The sequence below is a fragment of the Temnothorax americanus genome, unplaced genomic scaffold (genome assembly GCF_048541705.1).
Source record: "Temnothorax americanus isolate GAGA-0224 unplaced genomic scaffold, ASM4854170v1 Scaffold18, whole genome shotgun sequence".
NCBI lineage: Eukaryota > Metazoa > Arthropoda > Insecta > Hymenoptera > Formicidae > Temnothorax > Temnothorax americanus.
In genome coordinates, this window is record NW_027509318.1 from 2,109,641 (window position 1) to 2,133,990 (window position 24,350).

The 24,350-nt window shown below is 39.8% G+C and overlaps 1 protein-coding gene across 4 annotated transcripts in view; it reads left to right on the forward strand.

The window, feature by feature from the left end:
- Window positions 1–24,350, forward strand: part of Wake (ankyrin repeat and fibronectin type III domain containing protein wide awake) — an 84,926-nt gene that overhangs the window by 2,484 nt on the left and 58,092 nt on the right. Inside the window, exons 1-2 of one of the 4 annotated variants that reach the window (XM_077403906.1) lie at window positions 939–1,375; window positions 12,248–12,384. In XM_077403906.1, coding sequence (XP_077260032.1) covers window positions 1,373–1,375; window positions 12,248–12,384 — 140 coding nt within the window. In that variant the 5' untranslated portion in view covers window positions 939–1,372. Of the gene's footprint in view, window positions 1–938; window positions 1,376–12,247; window positions 12,385–24,350 lie in introns of those variants that run through there. The other 3 variants (XM_077403908.1, XM_077403909.1, XM_077403907.1) reach the window with 3 other exon arrangements.

Genomic DNA, 24,350 nt, shown 5'->3' on the forward strand with positions numbered 1-24,350 from the left:
GAAAAGATATAAAGATTAAAAGAGAAAACAAGAAAAGTAAGTGATTGTCTTTTGACAAATATTTATCTAATAAATAATTTTTCTCTTCTTGAGTAGAATAAATCGATGCAATTGTTATTTAAGTGATCTATAAAAATTTTATTAGGAAGGTAGTCGGAATTATTTATTAGTTGAATATTTTTCAGTAAGAAAGAAAAGATTACTTTTTTTTAATCTTTCTCAACCTTTATATCTTTTTTCTCAGATATCCCATCCCGCCCAGATTTTCGGAAAGAGCAACTCTTTTCACCTTTGAATACAAATCTAAAAATTTTAATTAGGACCCGAGTTACACAAGCAGGATTTAAAAAAGAAGAGCGCGTGGGGATATCTTAAAACTCAATGGGTTAATAGAATAGTTGAGAAATGACTTAATAATCGCCGATTAAATTAATCGGAGTTTGGTCGAAGTCACCCTTAATAGTTTGGCAGTCCGATTCATCATTGATCATTACTACTGACAAGCATGCACTGGTCCGCACTACGACGGCTATGATTACTACTTGAACAAAGAGGAGACGGAGAAGTAAACTAAACTCTCTCCAAAGTTTTCTCATTAACTCTAAGACATAACTCTCTCAAAGTGCAGTGCAGTGAGTATATTAAATATTACATATTACGCCCACACGCGCACAAGCATTACGTATCATATTACGATGATCCTTCAAAGAAGGATGTTTGAAGAAGAATGCTAATTATTTGTTACTTTCCAAAAGGTTTGGAAAGGTTTCTCTGAGTCACACAGAAGTCATAATGAAACTGCAGCGACTTCGATGCTCGAGCAGTCGAGCATGACTTCGCGCGAACACGCTTCTTTTGACCCCTCCAAAGACACTCTCGCGCAAGCGACAAAACCATGATGCTCTCCCTTTCTATCGCTGCTCCGTGCGGCGGAGTTGCAGCCTTAACGGACGCAGTTCTCCGGTGCGGTGCCCGCAGAAAATTGCAGTCAACTTCCAGCGACGGCTATACGTCGCCGACACGGAGGACGCTCAGCGTCGCGTCGTCGGTCGTCCTCGGACGTCTTCGGGCGTCGCGTCGACGTCCCGTCGAGGCGCAGCCGACAGTTGGTGGCCGGACGTCGCGACGAGTATATCGCGTCGGGTGTCCGCTTCCGCGCGGTTGGCTCCTGCCAACTCGATCACCGCACTTGACGAGAGAGAAAGAGAGAAAAAAAATTCGATAACCGCCCCCTCCTCCCTCCCCCGTCCCCGTGTGAAAATCCCCGTCCGATAACTCGTCCACACGTGACCATCTCTCATCGGACTGCGGAGGACTTCCGACGAGGGGAGCGCGCTGCGGAAATGCGTGACGGATTACGCGGTTGACACTGATGGTCTGTATGCGAAAAAAAATAATTTTTTTTTATGGGAATTATTAATGACTCGCGATCGCGAGCTGTCGAATAAAATGCATAAAGGGGCTGAAAAGGGGGATGGCGACGGGGCGCTCGCGCGCAAGAGTTGCGAGAGGGATGAATGGAGCGACAGGATAATCCCGCTTTGCTCGAGTAACAGGAAAGATCGTTTATTATTTAATGTAGCGAATTTTCCGATAGGAATTTATATGCCAAGCCAAAGGGAAGTTACTGCCTTCGCTTATTATTAAGTGATGCGAAAGCGCGAACGGTAGTCGTAAATATCCTTAAGAAGGATAAGATTTATATCTTCGCGTAGTCGAGATGTGCAAAATCTCATATAGGGATATATTTTTACACGCACGAAATTTTACGGTGAAAATTTAACGAGAGATAAGGATGCTTTTCTTCACGGAGGTGTGTAAATGGAGACAAGGGTGGTTACGGAATACACGATGAGCTTGTTCTTGTTCGAGTGATTAAGAGTTTGTCTTTTTTTTTCTTACTGCGGGAACGTCTTGCTTCCACGATGAGATCGTCCGCCCTCGAAAAAGTGAGAAAATAGAAATAAATGTAGCGCGAGCTTCGGGAGAGGAGGATAAGGAACCTCTTTCGTCACTTAAGTAACAGAGCTGAGATCTTTGACCCCGCATATATTATTAAAAGCCCATAAAAATTCAGCGGGGAATGGTGGCAATTCCTTCTCGCGGAGATACGAAAGGAGGGTGATATACAGTGTGTGAGGGAGTGGCAATCTCTGGATTATTCAAGTGGCCCGAGAGGACATTTGTTTTTATACATATAGCCGAATACTATGTGCTGTGAAAGTTCAATGGGGATGCGAGTGATCGCGATGCAGGGTGAAGAAGGTAAAGGCGCTAAGGCGTAGGAGGACGTGGTAGGGGAAATGAAGGCTTCCAGCCATTATTCGATCGCTGCAGAAAAAAAGTTCATTCTCGTGTTTCCACAAAAGCAGATCACCATAGTGTGCAATCTCATCTGCACGAAATCCGACTATAGGGCCTTCCCATTCTCGAGACGCGCGAAAACTCGATTATCAGCCGTCGAACGGTCGGAGAAAAATAATATTTCGATGTGTTATTTACCGGAACAGAGTAATTTAAAGTTATTGGAAAGTTGTGTCATATACCTACATCGCTTGATGAGACAGAGAAAAAGAAAATGTTAAATTATCGAATATTCGGGAGGAAATATCGGACTGCTATCTATATCTATTACGTCGTCGGAACTCCCGGGGAGAAAGCTTGCCGGGTAGTTGATGCTGATCGAACATTTGGGTAGGTCCATGCGCGCAGGATTCTTTTTCGCCCCTTACTTTCAGTATTTTCATTTCGTTTCTCACTTGCGCGATCTATTCTGCATACCGCATTCATTTGTATTTAAATACATTATTTCGATTCTACATTGCTAATTATATCTTTACGCGCGATATATAAAATTTTCGAGGATATAAGACTTCACAATTATATATCTTTTCTCTTATTGATTTTAGTACTAAACAATGTATAAATATATCTTTCGTACAAAATTATATTATAATCGATTGGATAAAATTCGGTTGAATTTTATAATAATGGCTACATTTTTAAATAGTTATTGTATAAAATTCAAGAGGAAACAACCTGACGGTTGCGAATTATTACAATAAAAAGAGAAACTGTCGAATGCAAGAGTTTTGCACGAGCTTGATACTCGCGCGTAGCATGTTTCACTGCGGACTGCGAGGTATAATCGAACAGTTATAATAGGACAGTTATGCATATGATCATACATAGCTATAGGCATGTATACCTATAATTATAGTGATCAATAACACGTATATGCCGTATAAGCACTTATCGCTTTGCGACTTGGTTACGGATAATCGTAGTAAAAGGACGATATGTAAGACGATACAATTACCTCGATTAAACTATTACTGAACTGATAATAATCACATGACACGTATTAGCAAGATATATAATGCCGGTTAAACAGTTCGACTACTTTCTTATAGGAAATACGATTTTATAAATGTACACAGGGTAAAATAATGCGATTGCATCTCAAGAGTGACGCGTAATGTGCGTCGTCTCGTCCAATTCTTCTTCCTTCTTCATCTCGATTTGTTCGGTGATCCCCGCGGTGATATAAATCGCACTTAGTTCAATATTCACTGACGGGAAAGTCTACTGCCACCGCAAGCTCACACGGTTTATCGTGCTGCGTTGCAGCTCATGGGGATTTTCGCGTTATCCACAACAATCTCTACGTTTCGTAATAAAAATGAGACATATATTGCTTCGGCAATGTCACTAATGAAATTGCATCAACACTCCAATCATTTACTTTTGTCGAAACTGAAGCCGCGAAAGAATTGTTTAGTGTGAATATTAATGTTGAGTGCATGGTAGTTGAATTTTCCACTGACAATAAGATTAACTAATATTATAGTTTTTGTATTTGACAACGATCATTTAACAAGATTGAAACAGTATTGCGATACACGTGCTATATGCAATATATGTACAGTCTCCCTAATTTTGTATTTCGGGTCGCTTTGATATTCGACCCTGTTTTTTTTGTCTATTCAACTCTCAAAAAGCATCAGTAGGTATTGTATGAATAATTCAGGAATGACTTCACGCATGTTGGCCATTTGTCTTTCGGTTAAAAAAAGGGGGCTGAGATCTTTCAAATGCCGTGTTGCTAGCAAGCAACGTGAATCAAGATTATGTCAAGGGCTTTTAAGCTTTCCAGTTTCTCTCTTCGTTTCTCACGAAGTTTCTCGATTTGTTACCGCAGCTTTAGTTCGCTACGTCCGTCGGGAACTATCCGGCAATCCCTGCTTTTCAGATTTTTTTTTCCTATTACTTATACCTTTCTATCGTTCCTACCTGAAGTTCGATCTCGATTGACTTAATTTCTAGTGGTTTTCAATCTTAAGCAAATCTTAATTGTAACTTAAGACAATCCGTAAGGAATCTCGTATCTATTGTAATATTATTCCATTTCCATTTTTATTGTCTCGTCACTACACGCAAATCCATTTTTTATCGTGACAACACGTTAGAATAATCGATTTTGCTGATGTCATCAATCACTTCAATATAATCTGTTTTACGGATAAATGATACGTCTGTCAGACGGTACGTTTACAAATTGATCATAAATTATTTCATGTGTCAATTAAAATAAGAAATAATACGAGAATTTTTAAATGATACTATGTACACTCTCGCAGAAATTGTGAAAAACGTTAAATATTTAAAACAGATCGAATTTATATTTAAAGATAAATTGCGTAATTGCTCGTAAAGATAAATTAATTATCTTCAGAGTGAATCATTTAGCTCGGCATACAGTAAACATGCAATCAACGATAAGTGATTAATGCGTATGGCTGTTTATGGAATTTACTTTTAATCGTGAGGTTTTTAACAAGTGTAGAAAAAGTGCGGTACAAATAAAGAAATGTTCAACTCTTTTTTTTTTCGACGAAAATTGCAAATCCCGTTTACGCACGCATATTACGATTAAATATCATTTTTAATATAATAAAAAAAAAATGTTTAAGAAACGTTTTCTAGACACGGTGTATCTGCAGATTTTTTAAAATTGAAAAAAGAAAAGGAGTTGCTAAAAATATATCATGTATAGTATCGCTGGCCAGAATATAGTTGTAATAACAAGAGCAGTATACGGAATAAGAAATGTCACTTGAAAGCAACGTTACCAAATAGGGTTGAGTGAAAGTAAGTTTAACTATAATGCCATGCATTTAAAGTTGGACCGAAGAACTGACATAAGCGCAGTAACTTGTCTATTATTGCGTTGAGTTTTTTATCGCTATGATTATACGAATAACGAATTGAGTAACTCTGATTAGAGACAGAGTTTTCGAAAGCTGGTCATTTAAATGACTTAACCAATGAGCGCCGAGATGCAAATTTAATACCTTACGCGTGTAATGACTTCGGTCCGGTAACTGAATCAATAAAATCTCATTGAATCATCACATTGTTAACTGTTACGTGGGCTCAATCGGATTTGTTCACTAGAGCGAACAATGCGACAAACGTACGTTATACATTTTTCCTTCAACGGAACAGTTACATAATGCAGATACATACTGCATTCATTAGTTAATATAAAAATATTAATGCATTTGATCGAAATATAATCGTCTGATATAAAATACGAAAACTAATATTTAATATTATTTTTGAGAAGGATGACTGGTGCTCTGAGCAAGCATATGATTAGAATAATGCGTTGCTAACTAAATAATCAACAACGGTTATCGCCACTTTAATATAAATCAGAAAAAACAGTAATGTTTTTTCAACGTAGAAAAATTATTCATAGATAAATTATTATATTCTTCAAGCACTACGTTTACGCGAGCGTTACTTCTGTATAATAGTAACTTACGATACGATAATTCACTCGTTTACGCGGAGTAAATTATCGTAAGTTTACTATACAAAATCCCGTTTGCGCGAAGGAAAATCCCGTCTACGCGAAGGAATTATCGTAAAGTTATATACTACAGAATACAGATAACGCTCGCGTAAACGTATTAAAGAAAAGGTACCCTGCACGAATTTGACGAAGCATATCTGATAATTTCTTCAGCGTGAGTGCTGGCAATCAAAGTTTACAGTTTCGGAGGAGTGCTTATCCACCTTTACATCACCCGATATATGACACAGCTGAATGTCCGCGCGCCATGTTACATCCTGCCAAGGATTCCATTAATTTCTACCCAAGCTTCTTGCAGCGATTGTTGAAACAGTTGCCCTGAATAGTTTCCGCGGTCCGCAATGTTCGACGAGCTAACCCTGCTAACCAAATGCGTCGTTAGGTGCTTCGCTGCATCTCTAGAATAGTTTTCGGACATGTGACAAACGACACTCAACGACTGCATTACGCAGAATTACATCGGTTCAAACGTGCATCGGCAAAACGATAAAAACTTCATTTGCGTTACTTCTCTACAGTGAATATAAGGTCTTTGAGATTTCTGCAGCTTGTTTTGTAATTTTGCCCAATCGTGTTTCTTTTTTTTTTAATAAAAAAAAAAAAAAAAACGAATAAAGCTTAATTCTGTATTCAAGTGCTGAAAAACACGAGAAAATGCAGCATATGGAAAAAGTATGCATGGAGAATAAAAAATTATTTCTATTTCTCTCTCTTTTTATATCTAATTGTAAATGTAAAAGTCTCCAGGACTCCAGTGTGTAATGTTCACAGTTAAAGGTTGAACGAAAATTTTCTCCGGACGTTTATCACGGTGCGTCTGACAATAATTTGAACGATCATGTATATACAACTCCAAGTGCGAGTCCAATAACGATTCTTTAAAATTCTCCGCGTTGCTTCATTATGTGTAGTTGTTTACGTGTCAAATGGCCACAACGCAGAATCCATGGGGACCTTTCGCCAACGCAAAAGCCAAGTAAATCCCTGTAAATCAGGCTCTGTTTGCACCAGTCACTCACCCTTAATCCACACCTTCTGACTCGGCAACCGAACCCGGTAGACGTCATCCTGATGAATGTTGACAAAAGCCCTCAGAAACCGTCTCGTGTGTTATCGATAATATCTCAGATGTCGGATTTCAGGACGGTAATTAAATCGGCAAAACTGATTTTCTTTTCAACACACAGTAGGCAGAAAATTAAATCTTTCTCTTCTTCGTGAGGAAGAAGATTCTCCATCCTGAACGGAGCATATATATTTCCCTTCAAGTTCTCATCTCTCGACATTCATGTAATGTAAAATGTAACTGACATCGATATGAGAAATTAATTAAGATTACGTATTCGAAATTAACAATAATTAAACAAAATAGAACTTGATATAAAATCATAATATCAATAACAGCGTCTAAGCAGTGCGGTTTATGTAAGATCGCGTCGAATTATTTTTGAGATTCAAGTTGTCGTGTTTTATGAAGTTTATACTTAGACGAAATTAATTAAAACGTTTAACAGCCGCGTTGAATTCATCGAACGACTTCAACATTCTTGCCCCATTTCGATTGCAGTCGGGCTCCACTGTGGGATACAATCCCCTATCGCGCACTCTTGACCGCGCATCACGATGGCATTGCACGCGCGGTATGCATTTTCATGAAATTGTGCCACGTGGCTGTGTCATTATCCGGAGCCCTACGCGCATTCCGTTGGGTTCCTTCCGCCTTCCAGGAGGTACAGAAATTGCATGAATTGCAATGCATTTTCATACCGAGATGCCGTTGGCACAAGAGTTTTCACGACCGACGGACGCACGACTGACGAGCGCGCATTTCGCAACAATTTTTCTCGCTGCTTTTAACGCGCTCATAAAACAGTGCACAAAAACGCGAGATCCTCCGCGTTGCTGGAATTTACGGGAGATGGGGAGGAAAGAAGGGAGAAAAGGGAAACGCGTATTTTCCTCCGTGGAAGAACGTTGTCAGAGCAAATAAAAGGTATATGTACGTATACATCTAATTTTAAATGTAACTTTGTGGCAAAACTGCACTCATAATATTTTATGTCTGTGTGAAAGAAACGTATTCCCACGGTTGATACAATGGCGGAGTGTCTTACGGAGTATCGTAAAAGGTGCGTGATATGCGTCATTTAATGACAAAGCGACTTTTACATCGTCATTAAATATAATAATGCGCTCGCAAATGTATAAGATATACGCGAAAGTAAACACGTCTCACATAACAAAACAAGCTAATTGCGATTATTGCGAAGGGAACAAATAATAATGTACATATGTTTCGCAAAACGTGCGCGCGCGCTCGCTCTTATAATCTCTCAAATTAATTCGCAATTTCTGTCTTATTGAATTTAACGCGAGTTCCGCGAATGTCGAGTCGATAAACATCGTGTTCGTCATTAGGAGGCATTCAAAACCACGGTGAAATTACGCCCCTCGTGATTGAAACTTCATTGAAACTGTGGCAAATTGCGAGAAAGTTTCTTCACAGCGATGAGGTGAAGTTTAAAACAGTTTAGTAACAATCGTATTCTGTCCCTCATCTCATCTTCTCTCTCTCCTCCCCGCTCTCTCTCTCTCTCTCTCTCTCTCTCTCTCTTTCTCTCTCTGTCTCCCTATCGGTCCTAATACATAGAAATAGAGGGATATCCTACATTCCTGGATATTGCCAGCGGCTAATAATAATTATCCATGCAAGATCATTCCTGGATTCAAATTCGCAACCAGCATGTTCCGGGTTCGATGAGACTTGCTATATCATATTATTTATTTATCTGAGAACATATTATCTTATTAGTGTCTCGTACAAAATGTCACGTTTTCTTTTCATTCTCTTGCACCGTTGTTGTACAGAAATATCGATCGGGAGTAAATGATATCACATTTTCCAAGGCTGCTCGATCACGCTGACATAAACAGCAGCGGCGAACAAACAGGGGGTAATATTTTTGACGTAAATAATTGTTCGGCACCGTGAATCCGACACCGAACAATATTCTCTACCTTTCGAGCCTCGCCGAGCGGATCTCGTCAGCTGAAAATGAGTGCCGTCGCGAAGCCAGGCGTGCCGGAAGTCGCTACCTGATCGCAAGGTCAAAATTGTTCCTGAGATTGAATACTGATTGGCTTCGTTTCGAGATATTTCGCGATACCCTATATTTGCGCCCTCGACGTTGTGATGCCTCTTCCGTACTGACGAAGCACGACGTTATGAAAGTAAACTTTTAAAGTCTATACATAAATAGAAGACTGTCGGTTCTTTTAGGATAATTGCAATTTTTTCGCGTTATAGGCTAAAAATTACGTAATATGACGTTTGGTCGGTGCGAGGTAGGAGTTATTTCAGTCGTGTTTTATTATGTCGATCGAGAAATATAACGGACAAAGAGATAATGTAATTAATGATAGACAGAAGAAAATGTACAATGAAAACTTACCTAAATGGCTGTCGCACATATAATTGTATCAAACTGAGACCTCCATTTATCGCCTAACTTTTTTTTATTACCTACAATTCTTGTTATTTGTGTTTGATGAAATTAGAAGGCCGAATAGAAACTTTTCGACGTGATTAGTAAATAATAAGATTTATTTCGTAATCAGTAGTTGTTAGTTCCATTATTGAAAGTCCTAAATTAAGTCTTTCTTTTAATTTGTTTCCTAGTTCGCGTAAGTTTGGGGATTAGTAATAAGATTTATTTCGTAACCAGTAATTATATTGGTTCTATTATTGAGAGTCCTAAATTAAGTCTTTCTTTTCATTTGTTTTGTAGTACACGTTTGGAGAAACGGATTGCACGCCGGGAAAGCGGATTTCGCCTCTCAAATATATTTCTATTCCTATATATACACTCCGCTTTAGTGCGGTTGTTACGCTTCCGCTATTGTCAACGCCGATAGTCGATGCGAACAATAAGCGGCATTCAAAAGCGTGCATAATTCTCGGTGGATCGATGAGATTCTTAAGATTCTGGTTGGCGAGGGCAATAAACGAACAAAGGTGTGTGTTTTCTCCATTTGGAACAAACGAATCGCGAAGTCGCCCGATGATACATTGGCCATTTTAAATAGTGAAATTTTGCGTGACGCATTATTCTCCCGATCGAAATAGAACATCCTGCACAGTCATGCAATGCCATGGTGAATCATCGGCAAATACGGCAAATAGAGATTGACGCATTGTTAGACTAGAAAAAAAAATAAAGCTCGTTCAACTCATCGTGTCTATATATAAATAGCGACCGTCGAAAATTTGTGCAACAACCCTTCTTTCATTAAATACGCGGCAGCGTATACACGAAAAATATGTATAAAAACCGTCTTCGCGTATTTAATTCTATACATATGTTCGAAGTGTCGAAGTGCAATAAAAGTTTTATGCAATAAAAATAATTTGCACAAAACGCCGCGCCGCTTCGGCTCGCAATCTGCATTTAAATCGTCGCACGTGGCGAGATTGAAATCTATCGACGTTCTATACAATGTTTACCCTTCGTATAATATATAATCGTGGAATCGATATACATGAAACGCAAATAATAATAAACTGTACCGCTACAATATATCGGGGACATACGGAGGAACGTGTGGCGTCCTGACCTCGATTCCCCCCAAAAAAGCCGAGGGGCTAGAAGTCGCAGCATCCATCATTGTCTGCGCGCTATATCTTCTTGTCAATGCTATCGGATATACAAGCCGATTTATTTCGACCCATTCTCTCCAAACTCGTTGCTCTAAAATCAACGCGCACGAACGTTGGCGCGTTAATAAGGGAGAGCGGTTGAAGCAATCACCCACGGTGATTGGGCAATGAGGTGCATGTTGAATGTTAATCGTCGCTGAATTAATCGCGAGACGTTATGTCAATACCGGAAAACCTCGCGCAAAACCGAAAGCTAATATTAGAATATTCTTCGAGGGGTAAATGGGACTTAAAGTGGTGGCGGCTTGAGCACTTCTGACCAATATATTTTTGAAGAAAACATCTGTGCCTCTGTTTGTGCGATCGTACGGTAAAAAAATGAAAGGGGAGCGCCTCTTCTCGCGTGTCAGCACGCGGCACAAATAATATTGCTCATTGATTGTCGGATAAACAATCCGTTTGTACTTCTAATGCGTTCTCGGCAGCGCACGGGATAGAAACTACTTTTTTTTACAGCTGCAAGAAATTAAATTATTTATTTTAATTATAACTGCATCGCGCGTCGCCGTGGCCTCCTGACTTGTCGACGTGAAAGTTAATGTCACGCGCGAGGCAAATTACGTGACGTTAACGCGGTATGTTAATATCAATTTTACAGGCAATCAATAGTGTACAGCTAACGTTTTATAATTTCCAACTAAATGCAAATTCCGGCTAATTTTAGTCTGGTTTTGTGTTTTAATATAAACGCATCTCGCGCGCTTTGAGCGTCGGAGCTTGTTACATGTTACCTAACCAATCCACTTTGATCTCTTCGGCGAGAGATCGATAAATAGCGACGGATTCCATAATGGAATTTAATCCTTTCGACGCTAGAACGAGTTTATAATGGCTCCGACCTTATTGCAAAAAATTTGCCCAGCTTAATACTTAGGATGTGTAAATTATGTTACCTATAGTCGTGGTAATAAGCTGTGTGCGCGACGCTCTTCCGCTCATTAAAATTCATTTACACGAGCGAGTCGTACAATGCTCGCGCCAGTCTGCGCAAAATTAATAATTTATAGCGATTTGCATTACTCTATTACTATATTTGGCAAATCGGCTTCTCGCCTCTCGGTAATATTACAACGTCGATAACTTCACTGTGCGATATAATATATCGCATTAATTTAAATCATCGATGTTGCGTTTATCATTACTTAGGCATAAATTGCAATTACAATTTGGCTTAAACTCGGTGGAACTCGAAGAATCTGGTACGTTGTTCCCTAATTGAATTAGGCATGTGCGGTGAAGCGCGTATTAACGCAAGCAAATAGATGGATTACTGAAGTAATAGTGGCGGAAGGGTAGCCCGTAACAGCATCAAATAACTGCTATCGGGAAATGCCCAGTGATCGAGATACAGGACCAATTAATTAATCGATCCCCAAGTTTACCCATAAGCAACGCCCATGCACGCATGCGTCGCGATCGGTATTGCATCCGACGGTAAACGCAATCAAAGAGATTGGCATCTCTGACCTCGCGATAGGATTCTTCGTTTATCTAAATTTTCTCTTCTATTATACATTCAATTACATAAATTGCATTCAAAACAGTTTATAGAATTAACGATCCATTAAAAAAAAAAGAATATCTACAAATTAGCTAAATTGCGACATTAAAACGTTAATTATGTAATTATATTTCGATTATGTTTGCAGGTGTTGGGAGCATTGGGACGCAAAATGTCGAGCGGCGACAAGGCTTCACCAAGCCTGACCATCGATCGCGCCGCTTTTCTGCTTCTAAGAGTGAAGAAAGCCTTCAAGAAGAAGAAGCAGCAACGCAAGGAGAAGAGGTGAGTGCTTTTTCCGTTAATTTAGTCGGCCGGCTGACGGTTTCTATGAAGAGAAAGAGCTAGAGATGGGAGAACAAATGTATCCCTAAAAAAGATGTTTTCAAGATAGTTGCTTGAAGCTGTCTCAGCAAACCGATTTATAGTGATGGGCAACAAAAAGAAGTAAATACGACGCGGTACGAAATTGCTTATTTTTCTTCGCGCCGGCTCTTCCGTTCGCCATTCTCTTATCCTTAAATTACTTTCGATCCATCCCCTTTACGCCGAAGAATCTTTAAGCGCTAGTACGATTATCTGTCGCGTCTCTACCGGTAATCTATCGAAATCGCATTATGCTATAATCTGTTGGCCCAAGGCGTCGAATAAATTTTGTTAGCCTCATGCCGGAGAGAAAAAAAAGAATAAAGGCAAACGAAATCGCGATCGATCTTGCGAAAAGAGAGCCTTTAGAAGCGACATCGTTCGTTAGTGTTATCAAGAAAAAGCTTTGTGTATTTCCGATGACAACAGCTTTAAAATGCAGCATGCATACACCCTATATAGGGGACATCCTACACAAATATCCTCTGAATGGCTATCCGTATATCGGCCGTACCTTATCCACTCGTGATCGGTAAACAAGCCAACCTGCTATCGAACGCAATTCAATCGGCAAATCTTTGAGAACGTCCAAATTGCTCAGGCATTTAATCAGAAAATTAACGAACAATCCGCCAAGCACGCGCGGAAAACGGCAGTTTCATTTCGTTCGCGATATTAATATTCCATGGCAGCTTGGTACTGAATATTCATAAAGCGGCCACTCGAATGCAGATATATGCGTTGAGACCCAAGGCAACGTCCCATGTTTCTCATTTAATCAGACGGTTATTCTTCAGTATCTTTATTTAAACAATATATTCTTCGGTATCTAAATTTAAACACGATCCTCGTAAATTTTGCAGTCATTTAGTTCGCAAAATTGCGACACCCGTGAATTTCTCGTGATGGGATATTTTTACCGTGGACCGAATTATTTCGAGATATTATTTTATTCTCGTTCATCAATTATTTCATAAACTACAAAGTGGATAAACTTAACTTCGGCAATTTGTAAATTTGACTGGTGACTCCCTCCGAGCTTTAATATCTAATTAACGAGGCGGACCGTCAGCTAATTAATTTCAGCCTGCAATAACCCAAAGCAGTTTCCGGGAATTAGATAATTCGTCGATATTCCTCTCCAGTGACCCGCATGTCATGAATGCTGGATAACTGTTAAGTGTGATTGGGCCACGAGTAAAGCAAGATACGTGCGAATTGCGGCAGCCGCGACTGAAATATCTACATCGTGTATAATCGAGAAAGATATACGTATTTACGCTATCGACGTGCCGACAATTTCGAGAAAATATGCAAATGCGATCAAAATATGATGTTTTGTAATTCTGATGGCTATATGATGGTATACGGCAGTTATTTAAATCCAATCTGTAATTAGAGCAATCTAATAATAGTTACATCAGTTTCGGCTTTAGTGTGCTCCCCCGCGAGTGTTCGAGTTCACACGCAGATCAAAGGTTTTTCCGTGGCCCGTGTTTTATCAGTGCACCCCGAGGTGCACCCTCTTCATCTTGTCCGGGACAGTGACGAAGGATTCTCTCGAATTTCTCGGATCGTTTTACCTCTGGTGTGAGAAAAGCCGATTTTGCAAAAGCGTCGTTTAAAAATTTTACACCGTGCCGGGATAGTACGCGAAAAGCGTATTACGAAGGTGTGAGATAACAATTAAATAAAGACCGATAACCGCGATAGTTTTTGCTGTTACTCAACGCTATCGCTGTGTCGTGTGTGTAAAAAAAAAACGCGTACGATTTATACAATGTACATAATTTATACAACAGTTAAGGGGATCCTATAGTGGCAGTGCACTTTATGCACTAAAAAAGTGCACACTTTAACTCGTATTTTATTTATTATAAATTTTTAAGAGCAAAAATGCAAAATCGGGCTGTTTAGGGCACTACAGATGAGCTTACCGATTAAAAATATCCTAAATGGAATAAGATTCATTCGATATTTTGGCTAAATTCTTCTAATTACGAAAAAAATTACGAATAAGAAGAATTCAACCAAAATATCGAATAAATCTTATTCCATTTAGGATATTTTTAATCAGTAAGCTCATCTGTAGTAAACAGCCCAATTTTGCATTTTTGCTCTTAAAAATTTATAATAAATAAAATACGAGTTAAAGTGTGCGCTTAGTGCGTAAAGTGCACTGCCACTATAGGAGCCCCTTAATGATTGCAGAATCTTTCGTTATAATAATGAGATCTCGAGCCACGAAAGATTCATGAATGTGGCGCTCCGTTACGATTAGCTTACGTATCCCCGGCTTATTCGAGGATCTATTCGTTCTCTGTTACATAATCTTTACATACATAGGCGCATTTGTAACGCCGGGAAATAACGGGAAGAAAAATGCGGAAGAAGCATGTGGGAGCGCGGAATGAAGATCGTAAAGAACGGGGCAGCCGCCCCTCGCAGCCTGTTCCGGCCCTACATTTTTCTCGCGGATATCGTACAGATAGGTACGGCGTGGGTGCAGGTAGATCGAAGGTAATATAGTACGCGCTATACGAGACGCGAGCAAACTCGAGAGAGCGCGCCTACATAAGACGTCGGACAGGTATAACGTAAATGGGTAAAACGCGGCGGGGACGTCGGGAACGAAGGAAAAATCACTCGGCAGAGGGTATAACGAAGCTCTCCTTATATATATATTTTTCTCGCTCGAACTGCGATGTAAGGCACGCAACGTAAAACTAACGTGCGTTAAAGCGGATAGATCATGTTTCAGATACACGAAATTAGCGGGACTTCGTCTACATCTTATCGGTAATAACGCGCGCGTCTGCGTTTTCACGTCGTGGCGGGTGGCGGCGGCTACCCTAAATCACTCGTGATCATCTTAGCCCGGGTCGTGAGTGAATCCCGCTGAGTTTGAGGACTTGGACGGGAGAGAATAAATTATGTTATCTTCGCTCGCTCGCGCGCTCTCATGTCGGTGGGTACACGCGCAATTATTATGGACGCCTGGCAGTTACCTTGGTGAATTTAACTAACTCCGGAGGCAGTATGCAAATTGGCCAACTATTTGCCGAAGAAATGAGCAATCACGCGGAGATGCACCTGTCGCGGCGCATTAAGTACACTTCGCGCTACAATGCCGCGGTACCTTCCGCATCGTTGCACATACATTCGAGAGTTCCGTTTTCCGCTCCAATTTGACTCCCTTTGTTGCCTGTTGCTACTTAGTGGAACCCCTCCGCGCATTTTTCCTCGCTGAAAGAAAATATAAGAAAGGCTTGCGTCTGTGCGAAATATTCAAGAGACGTACCGCATTTATAAAAGGAATAATATTTATTTTTGCGCTTTGCATTGCTGAACAATTGTTTTACGGGCTATACTGCACGTAGCTGCGATCAATTTTAAAATTATATGCAACGTCGGATGGCATAATTAGAAAATTATGTTTGTAAGTGGCTGTATATACGTAGTTATATTCGCGAAACTTTGGAAACGCGAGTGAAACGTGAGGTAACGTCAACTTTGTTGAAAAAATTTGTCGGTACGACGCTACCAAATGAGTTTTTGCAAGTTTTTCAGTCGTCCATATTTCAAGATTAATAGATATACATTTTAGCTTTGACTCAACGTGACCCACTCCCTCGTTCCATCGCGCCCATTCGTTTTATTCCCTAATGGACACTTCCCGCGAAACGAAGACTAGGTCAGACATAAAATGTCGATGCGGATATATATAAAAAAACAGAAAATCTAACGTATTACGCAACGGTGCCGCACTTATCTCTATTATTCGGGAAATTATTTTATCTAGTCACGAATAGAGCGTTTAAAAAACACAATTATAATATTATTTTCCACCAGAAATTGTAGCATAATCGATATTTCTTTCTCTCTTTTCCTTTTAATTCTAATTTACAAGGTATATACTTGCCGACATTCGCGATAATAAGCGCCGTTGTACGTGCTGAATTTTTCGCCGACATTAAAAAACTTGCAGAGCGCTCTTAACCTGCATTTTCCGATACTGCAAGTGTTCTCTATACAATAGATTCTACGTGCGTGATAAAACGCGCCGGAAAATTATACACTCTGCTTCGAATATGCCGCTATTGATTTCCACGTGTATCGCTGACTCGCTGCAATCCGTCCGCCCGAGTAATTTTTACGACCGTGGGATTGCGCATCTCTGCAAAAAAAAAAAAAAAAGGAAAAGAGAAAAAATAAGGAGGAAAAAGTTCTCTTCTATCCGTTGTTTTTTCGCGATATATTCGCGAAAATCTACGGTTTTTTTCCAACGCTATAATATTTCCACCGTTTCTCCTTTAAAATCCGATATTAATGATTGCAGCTATGCATTAACTTTACTCCTCCATCCCTTCGTTCTCCCCCCCCCCTTCCCTGCTTCTCTGTCGTTTTATCGTCTAGGTATCCTCTGTTTAATGAAATCGAGGTCAGGGCCATCCGCTGCACTCGTGCAAGAGGCCCGATCGTCGTTATGCATGTTGACGCGACGCAAATGCGGAGAGGTACCGTACGCGTTGACGGCGGAGGTGAATCCGCGCACACGCGCGTGTGTGTGTGCGCGCACGTGTGTGTATGCACGTGTTACATTTGCGCAAACCCTCCGTCACTCGCCCGGTTAAATACAATCGGTGTAATGCACGACACGTTGTTGAATTTTCGCGATGAGGTTTCTCGCCTACTTGAAAATGCGCGTAATTCGTGCCGATTCCCGCTACAAATTGCGCGAGCGCATGCGTATGCCCACAAACGTGCACGCATACATTTGCACGAGATCTCCTCGACTAATCTCGCGCAAACTCCTCCGCTTTGCGGAAACAGAGTGTCAGCGTGTATCGCGCGACGTGGTAATCTATCAATTTGAATGCGCCGCGTTATAGGAATTGCAAGATATATATGTATACATATATATTCGAAATTAAAAGCTTTCATGCGCGAAATTCCCTTCGCGTGGTATCGGGGTGCATTTAATTATCGCGCTAGCGACATTCTACCCGAAAGTTTGCATCGCATGCAACCAAATAAATATTATGCCGCGCTCGTGAATTCTATCGTGACAATTAGCCTGCAAATGCAATTAATATGATGCGGCTGATTAATTAATCCTCGTACTAAGCCGTAATACCATGGTACCATTAAGCCAAGCCTAACGTTAACTGACGGTTGTAGCGACGACGTTTATTTTCGACTATCATTATTTGAGCACCCACGCGAAGTAATACAGTGCTATCGAATATAGCTGAGAGCTAACGCACACTTGCTTCCGCACGTTGGTGCTAGATTGTCACGTACTCGGATCGTTTATTTGCAGAGAACGTGAGTATCATGTGCGGTAGTGTCAATCGCATTTCAATGCTAAGTATACACAGGGCATGTTATTGTTTAGCGCGTCTGAGAGCGTTAAGTCTAACGGATGTTCCTCACGCGAACGTAGAGGAGAAACAGGGAAGTGACCCGGTCCAGCGATGAAAAGTCTCAGATAAAGCCCCATGCAAATCTCCTCCCTTCCCTATGAAAAAGGATAAAAGGAATAAAATGTTGAAAAAGAAAAAGGCGAAAAAGAGAGAAGTAATTTGTTACATTTAGCAAATAAATTAATTTTGTGACATGTGCATTTTTAATTGAATACCCAGAAAGATATCTGAAAGATATCTAAAATGTTGTCAATTTGGAAACGCGATTTCTTACCTAACCAATTGTGTAAAAAATTGCAGACAAAAAAATTTGTAAAGTATATTATATAAGTATTTTGTTGTTTATAAATATTATAAATATAATTTATATATTATAAGTATTATAAATAGCAGAATCGCGGTTGATGTGTATTTCTGATTTTTTGAACACCTTTACTCTGTCTGTCTCACCCCTCGCTCTACGTACCATAAAATTATAATCGAACAGCTGGTAGTCTCGTTTGCGTATTTGTCGTCTGTGCGTGGCAGATAATCTGGAAAATTTCATTCGAATTTGGATCGGTCGTAATGCGTCGCGAAAATTAGCCTATTCACAGTTGAATATGCATATGCGAGTCCTTAATTTACTTGTTTGTGTAATCTACAAATCCCCTAACTCTCTTAAGGTTTGTTTGCCGCGCGGATTGCTCGCAGAAAGAACGAACATATTTCGCAGAAGATTACTTTGGCTAAATTTTCCACGTATAACGGCGTAAATAATTGTACGTAAGCATGACAATTATAATTATTATGATCAAATACATTGTTATAATTCATTTTGCAATAGAATATAAATCGTAAATATATGTCAATTTCGAAAGAGATAACCGTTTTTTTTTAATATCTCGCCCGGGAAAGAATATACCCGATTTAAATATCTTTTTACAACATTTAACCTTCTCGATCGTCAGTGCTCCGTTTCCTTCGGAAAGGAAGATTATCATCGATACGGATCCGCGACTGAGGGCTGCCGGCTGATGTGAAATTTAACGGCGCTCCCGGCTAAATAAACGTCGCTCAAGGGATTTAAATATCGTTCGCTCCGACCGGAAGATTGAAAACACTCCTCCGTAAAAATACTGCACTTTCATCGTTTTTAACGTTATATTTCGCATCTGCTGTCAAAATGTTATTCTGCCGTTGGCTGTCGACATATTTTTTGCATCTTTACTTTTGGTTCGTACTATTTGACGCGTGAAACAACGTAAATAACCATTAGATGGAATCAAGTTCGGTATACATGTATTTAAAAATTCGTGACAAATTCACCAATTATTAAATTTTATTTTAGATTCGAATAATATTCAGAAGAAATAATATTTCATACATTGCATTTGCAAAATAATCGTGATTAATTTTCATTTTAGAATGAGTGCCTGCAGGATTTGAAATGATACTTATAAGTAGTTTCTATCGTAAAAAATAGATAGTATTCAAATATGTGTAGATAATATTGTTATAATATATAAATTATCATGCAAAATTGTAATAAAGAGATATCTGTGTATATATAGAGACATTATGTGTTTCACACATTAAATTTCTAGTAAAGTATACTCATAAAAGATTCGAATATATTTGACCCAGGTTCGAGAGTTACTTGGAACTAATGCTCTTGTTCTTCAAGGTACTCATAAGGGTTCGAACTCATTTCATTTATAGGTTCGAGTATACTTGAAGTGTATTGCTCTTATTTTTCAAAGTAATCCTAGAGAGTTCGAAACTACGACAGATTCGAACCTACTTGTATCGAAGATACTTAATCCCGTCACTAGGAGCCATGTGTGTCTTAAGTCGCTGCATTGAGATTAATGTGTGAATTCAAGGACGACCTATAATACTGGGTAATTAAGATTAATTAGTTTTACTAATGAGCTGTCAATGCGGCTTGCCTTCGTAATCCACAAGCTATGCAATTTCCGCATGGAAAAGAAATATGGTTTCACTTCGCTACGCTTACGGACAATGACTTTTAGATATATACGTCGATTAACAAAATACCGATTAATAAAATATAATTCACCACTCTAAAGCGGAATTTGAGAAAAGTAAGAAATATTTTCTTTCTGAGAAACATGTTTCCAAGAAACCGTACGTTTACGCATATATATAACTAGAGAAAATATCAAAGAGATATTTCTCCGCGCGCGTGCAGAAAAAGATATAAATAAATTATTTGCATTAAACCGCGCCGATCAAGTTTCACTTGCTCGTCGATTTATCATAAATTTCCATCTTTGATCGAGACGTTCTCTCGCCATGATTCTCGTCGTCCTATTGCGCTATCGATAATAGTCGCGAACGGAATTGGATTTGTATGCCATGATTGATCGCCTCCCTTTTCGCGTTGGCGAGCAACAGCGCAATTCCGTATTGTTAGATACGCTATAATCGTAAACAAACGACACTTAAAACGTATATCTGAAAATTTTTACGTGCGCGTGTAACAATGTTGTGACAAATGCTCGAATATTATAGCGAGTATATCGAAAGTTAAAAGTTAAAAAATTACGATAAGCGACAAAATTTGATACGCTACGGCGTTATTCCGTCGTGTGAAACCGCGTCGGTATTTTTTTTCTTGCTCTCCGTGCAATTTTTAAAATCGACAAAACTAACCGTTCTCTTTTTAGAACTTGTGAGTGCAAACAAACGCGAATAGATTTTTGCAAATATTTTTCTACGTTTTTTTCGCGCATGTGAGTCATCGAGTGCTACTTAAACCTCGACTGAATACAGAGTAGCACCGAACAAAGGTGGGTGATCTTTTGATCGCAGATCAAAAGATCATGCGATGAGAGACGCCCGTAGTAAGGATGGCGCGATGATAAAGCTGGCGAGGCAGAAATGGAGAGACGTAGTCGCTGCATCGGCAATATAAGGAGGACAGAGGGATGGAACAGCTAGCAGCCGCAATTGCGTGACAAAGGATTCCGTGATTTCGGTTACAGACGGCACAGACGCGCTGATTATTTTAGGTTTTAGGGTAGTCGGTTCCACAATTACACGTTCAAACGCGGTTTGATAGCTTCATACATTATGTGTATCTTTTTCCACTTGTTCTACATCGTTCGTATATGAATCTGTAATTTGATCTTATCTGTCGAATTATATATTTTTTGTCAGGCTTTAACACGACATTGAAAGAAATGCATTTGAATGTTACATGAAGACACGACGTGACATTTTGAAGGGTAATAATTTCTACCCGCGCAACGCTAATTACTGAGCACAATGATTGGGCTGTACCCGGAGCATAAATAGTAATTAAAGAACAAAAGTTCAGCGGCGTGGCGGTTAATTAAAAGAAAATTAAATATATTAAATAATATGTCGCGTCGCCGGGACATCATTAAAAGTTGCGACAGCAAGCGTTTGCGGTCTTGATTTTGCACGTGCCGCGATTAACGATGTAGACGTTATTGCATTCTATTTATCGTTCCGGAATAGTCATTAACACGAGTGGTTTCCAGCGTTTTCCATCGCGAATTCATTCGCGCGCCACCGCGCCGGCCGGGCGGAAACCAAGCAATTGCAATTTGCCGCATCGCGGCCGCATGGGGTTGCCGACAAGTGCGCCTTACAGTTTCCTTATTGGGGCCATTTGTCACTGTAAGGTGGTACAAAGCTCGTAGCTTTACCACTCAGAAAAAGATTGCGCCGCGCCGGGCGCGACATTTGTCAAGCGTATCGGGGCGAGTTGCGCGACTGCAACGTCAACGGGCGAAATTTAAGAAGGCCGCAAGACTGCGCGATATCACAACAATCCTCCCCTGTTGCAAATTCTCTCCGTTCTCCGTTTCTCGCTTTAAATTTGATGCAAGAACACGGATAACTGCGCGTAGGCGACGTAGACGAAAATTGCGCGACGCCAAAACTCGAATGCCTGGAGCATTCTACGATATACATAATACCTATTGCATATACGATATTGCATACGCCGTATTAACGCCGATATTCCGAGCAGCAATTTATTAACGCAATTTTCAGCATATCCGTTACGCGCACTTGTTCCTTCGTGTAACGAGAAAACGAGAGACAGCACGTCAATATCGGTCACCGTGACTTTAATCCCGTTTCATCCTTCGGAACGTGAAAAACTTCCCGCAAGCGAGATAAGGCAGGACTTTTTATTCCCTCCTGTGATCTAATCACGTCGAGCGAAATCGGTAGTCGAGAAAATTGCGTATATCTATGGTGCGCAATTGCGACCAAGCTCCTGGATTTTCCGATACCGCAAATGTTCCTTCTTGATTTTCGCTGCAATGTACACCTGCAATCTATTTTCAACTATTTGAACTTTAAGAAAAAAGATCAAGATAATTTTAAATTTATGTCGGCACAAACGTCTATTTCACGCGAGATTAAATATTTTGAAATAAAAGAGCAAATTTTCCAATTTTAGATCTTTCGATTATTTTCAGTAGGTTCACGATAATGTGCAATATCAATCTTGCCCAGTTATTTAAAAAATCGTTGAGTATTCAAATTCAGAATCAATTCAAAATTGAATTTTTCGAACAGCACATAGACCAGTCAGTGAAATGAAAAGAATTTGACGGAAACGAATGGACGTGTGTTGACTATTATGTATTTAACTTTCATTTTTCTGTATATTTATCTTCGCGGTAACTTCAGAGAAATGCGCAAAGGAATTTGAGATAACCCGATACCCAAGGTAAAACGCGACAACGCAATTTCTGCAACGTCACAAAATTGCTGTCCCCGAGAAACGTGCAAGCATGATTCGTGGCTATAGCCAGTCCTTGGCGACGCCGTCGCACTGAAACTACACCGGGGAACCACCGTCGACATTGAGTATGACCCTCCTCTATCAGGCGTCTGCTTTTCTGCCGTTTGAGCAGACGGAGCAGACGAACCTAATTTAGCTCGAGATGAGTACTCGCGCACGGGATGAAAGCTAAGGCACATGGGGTCGAAACGAGACCGATTACCCGTTGCGAAACGTTTCTCTATCGATCTAGAAAGTGCTCGTTATATTTTTCTTTAATCGCAGGCGAAACGAACCCTTTGGAACTAAGATGTAAAATTGCACAAAATTTGAATGTTGTGTATATGACGATGAGAGAAACCACATATTTAAATAAATGATTAATTAGCTAAAGACTCTCGATATTAAAGCTAGCAAATAAAAAGGAAAAGTTAGCTATGAAAGTCAAACGCGGTTATTTGTGCGTGAGTTTACGTTATGTAATATTCAATTAATAATTTAACACAAACTATGAATAGTATACGTTTCGGCTCTACTTGGAGCCATTTTCAGCGGTGATAGATAAATTAAATAACCTTAAGCACTTTAAAAAGTATAAGTTGAATACTTAAAAATTGAATGTAAAACGACAGAGTAAGTTTCAAGAGGAAAAACCAGAAACATTCTGCTAATATTCATAATATTCGGACTAGAAATGAAAATTGAAACTAATCGGCAAAGAGACATGAAATTTACTCACCAACTAAACGTAGACAACATGAGATTGACAAATTGAAGTTCATTATCAGAGAAAGCCAACGGAAATTGAGATGATCCTTAAGCGGTAGTGGTTGATATAGTCGAGACAATGTTACACAATCAAAGATCAGACCTGTTTCCAAATGACCTGATCACATCTATTAAAGCAAAATAATATCAATCAGACCCTTTTCCTATTATTAAAGAAATACAATAAAAATATTATATTTACGATATATATAATGCGATAAGAGATATTAGTTGAATGCGATAAGATTGAGCGAATTATAAGCTTCAATTATCAACGAAAAAGAATTGGAGCATTATTAAGCTTATCGTATTATTTATTATCGGCACGATATTTTGTACCTTTCTATTGCAGGATACAAAGGAAGGAAGTTCCCGATCGGGGGAAGTTTTCCAACGAAAAGCCAAAGTTCGAAAGCCGTATCTAGAATTAGTCATGTTGGATACAAAGTTACCAAGTTAAAGCTGCCCTCGTATCTGTGTTACTTGACTGTTACGGGCGCGCTCACACTCTACATAACACACGCTGATACCTTCAGTGTAGCGCGCGTGCGGCCCAGAATATCTAAGGGCATCACAGACCTATTGCTCGATCTCGTGCGGCTAGAAGCCGCCTGTCGCCTGTCCCTCTAAGAAGATTTGTTTGTACGTTGGTAGTAAAAACCCGCCGGCCGAAGCCGGGGGCCTTCGAGATACCATAAGGTACGCCTATTTAGCAGGCTGGAGTCTCGCGCATCACTCACACACAAACGTGAAACAGTGAAACGTTCCCTCAAGCCATACATGCGGCGCGCGTACTTACTATATTATATTCGCATTCAAGTTCTCACTGTCTGCGAGACGTCGGCAGCCTCCTAATAAATGTTTAATTGTCTACAGCAACGTCTGACGGTATTGCGAGGATCAACGAGTTTTTCCGAGAC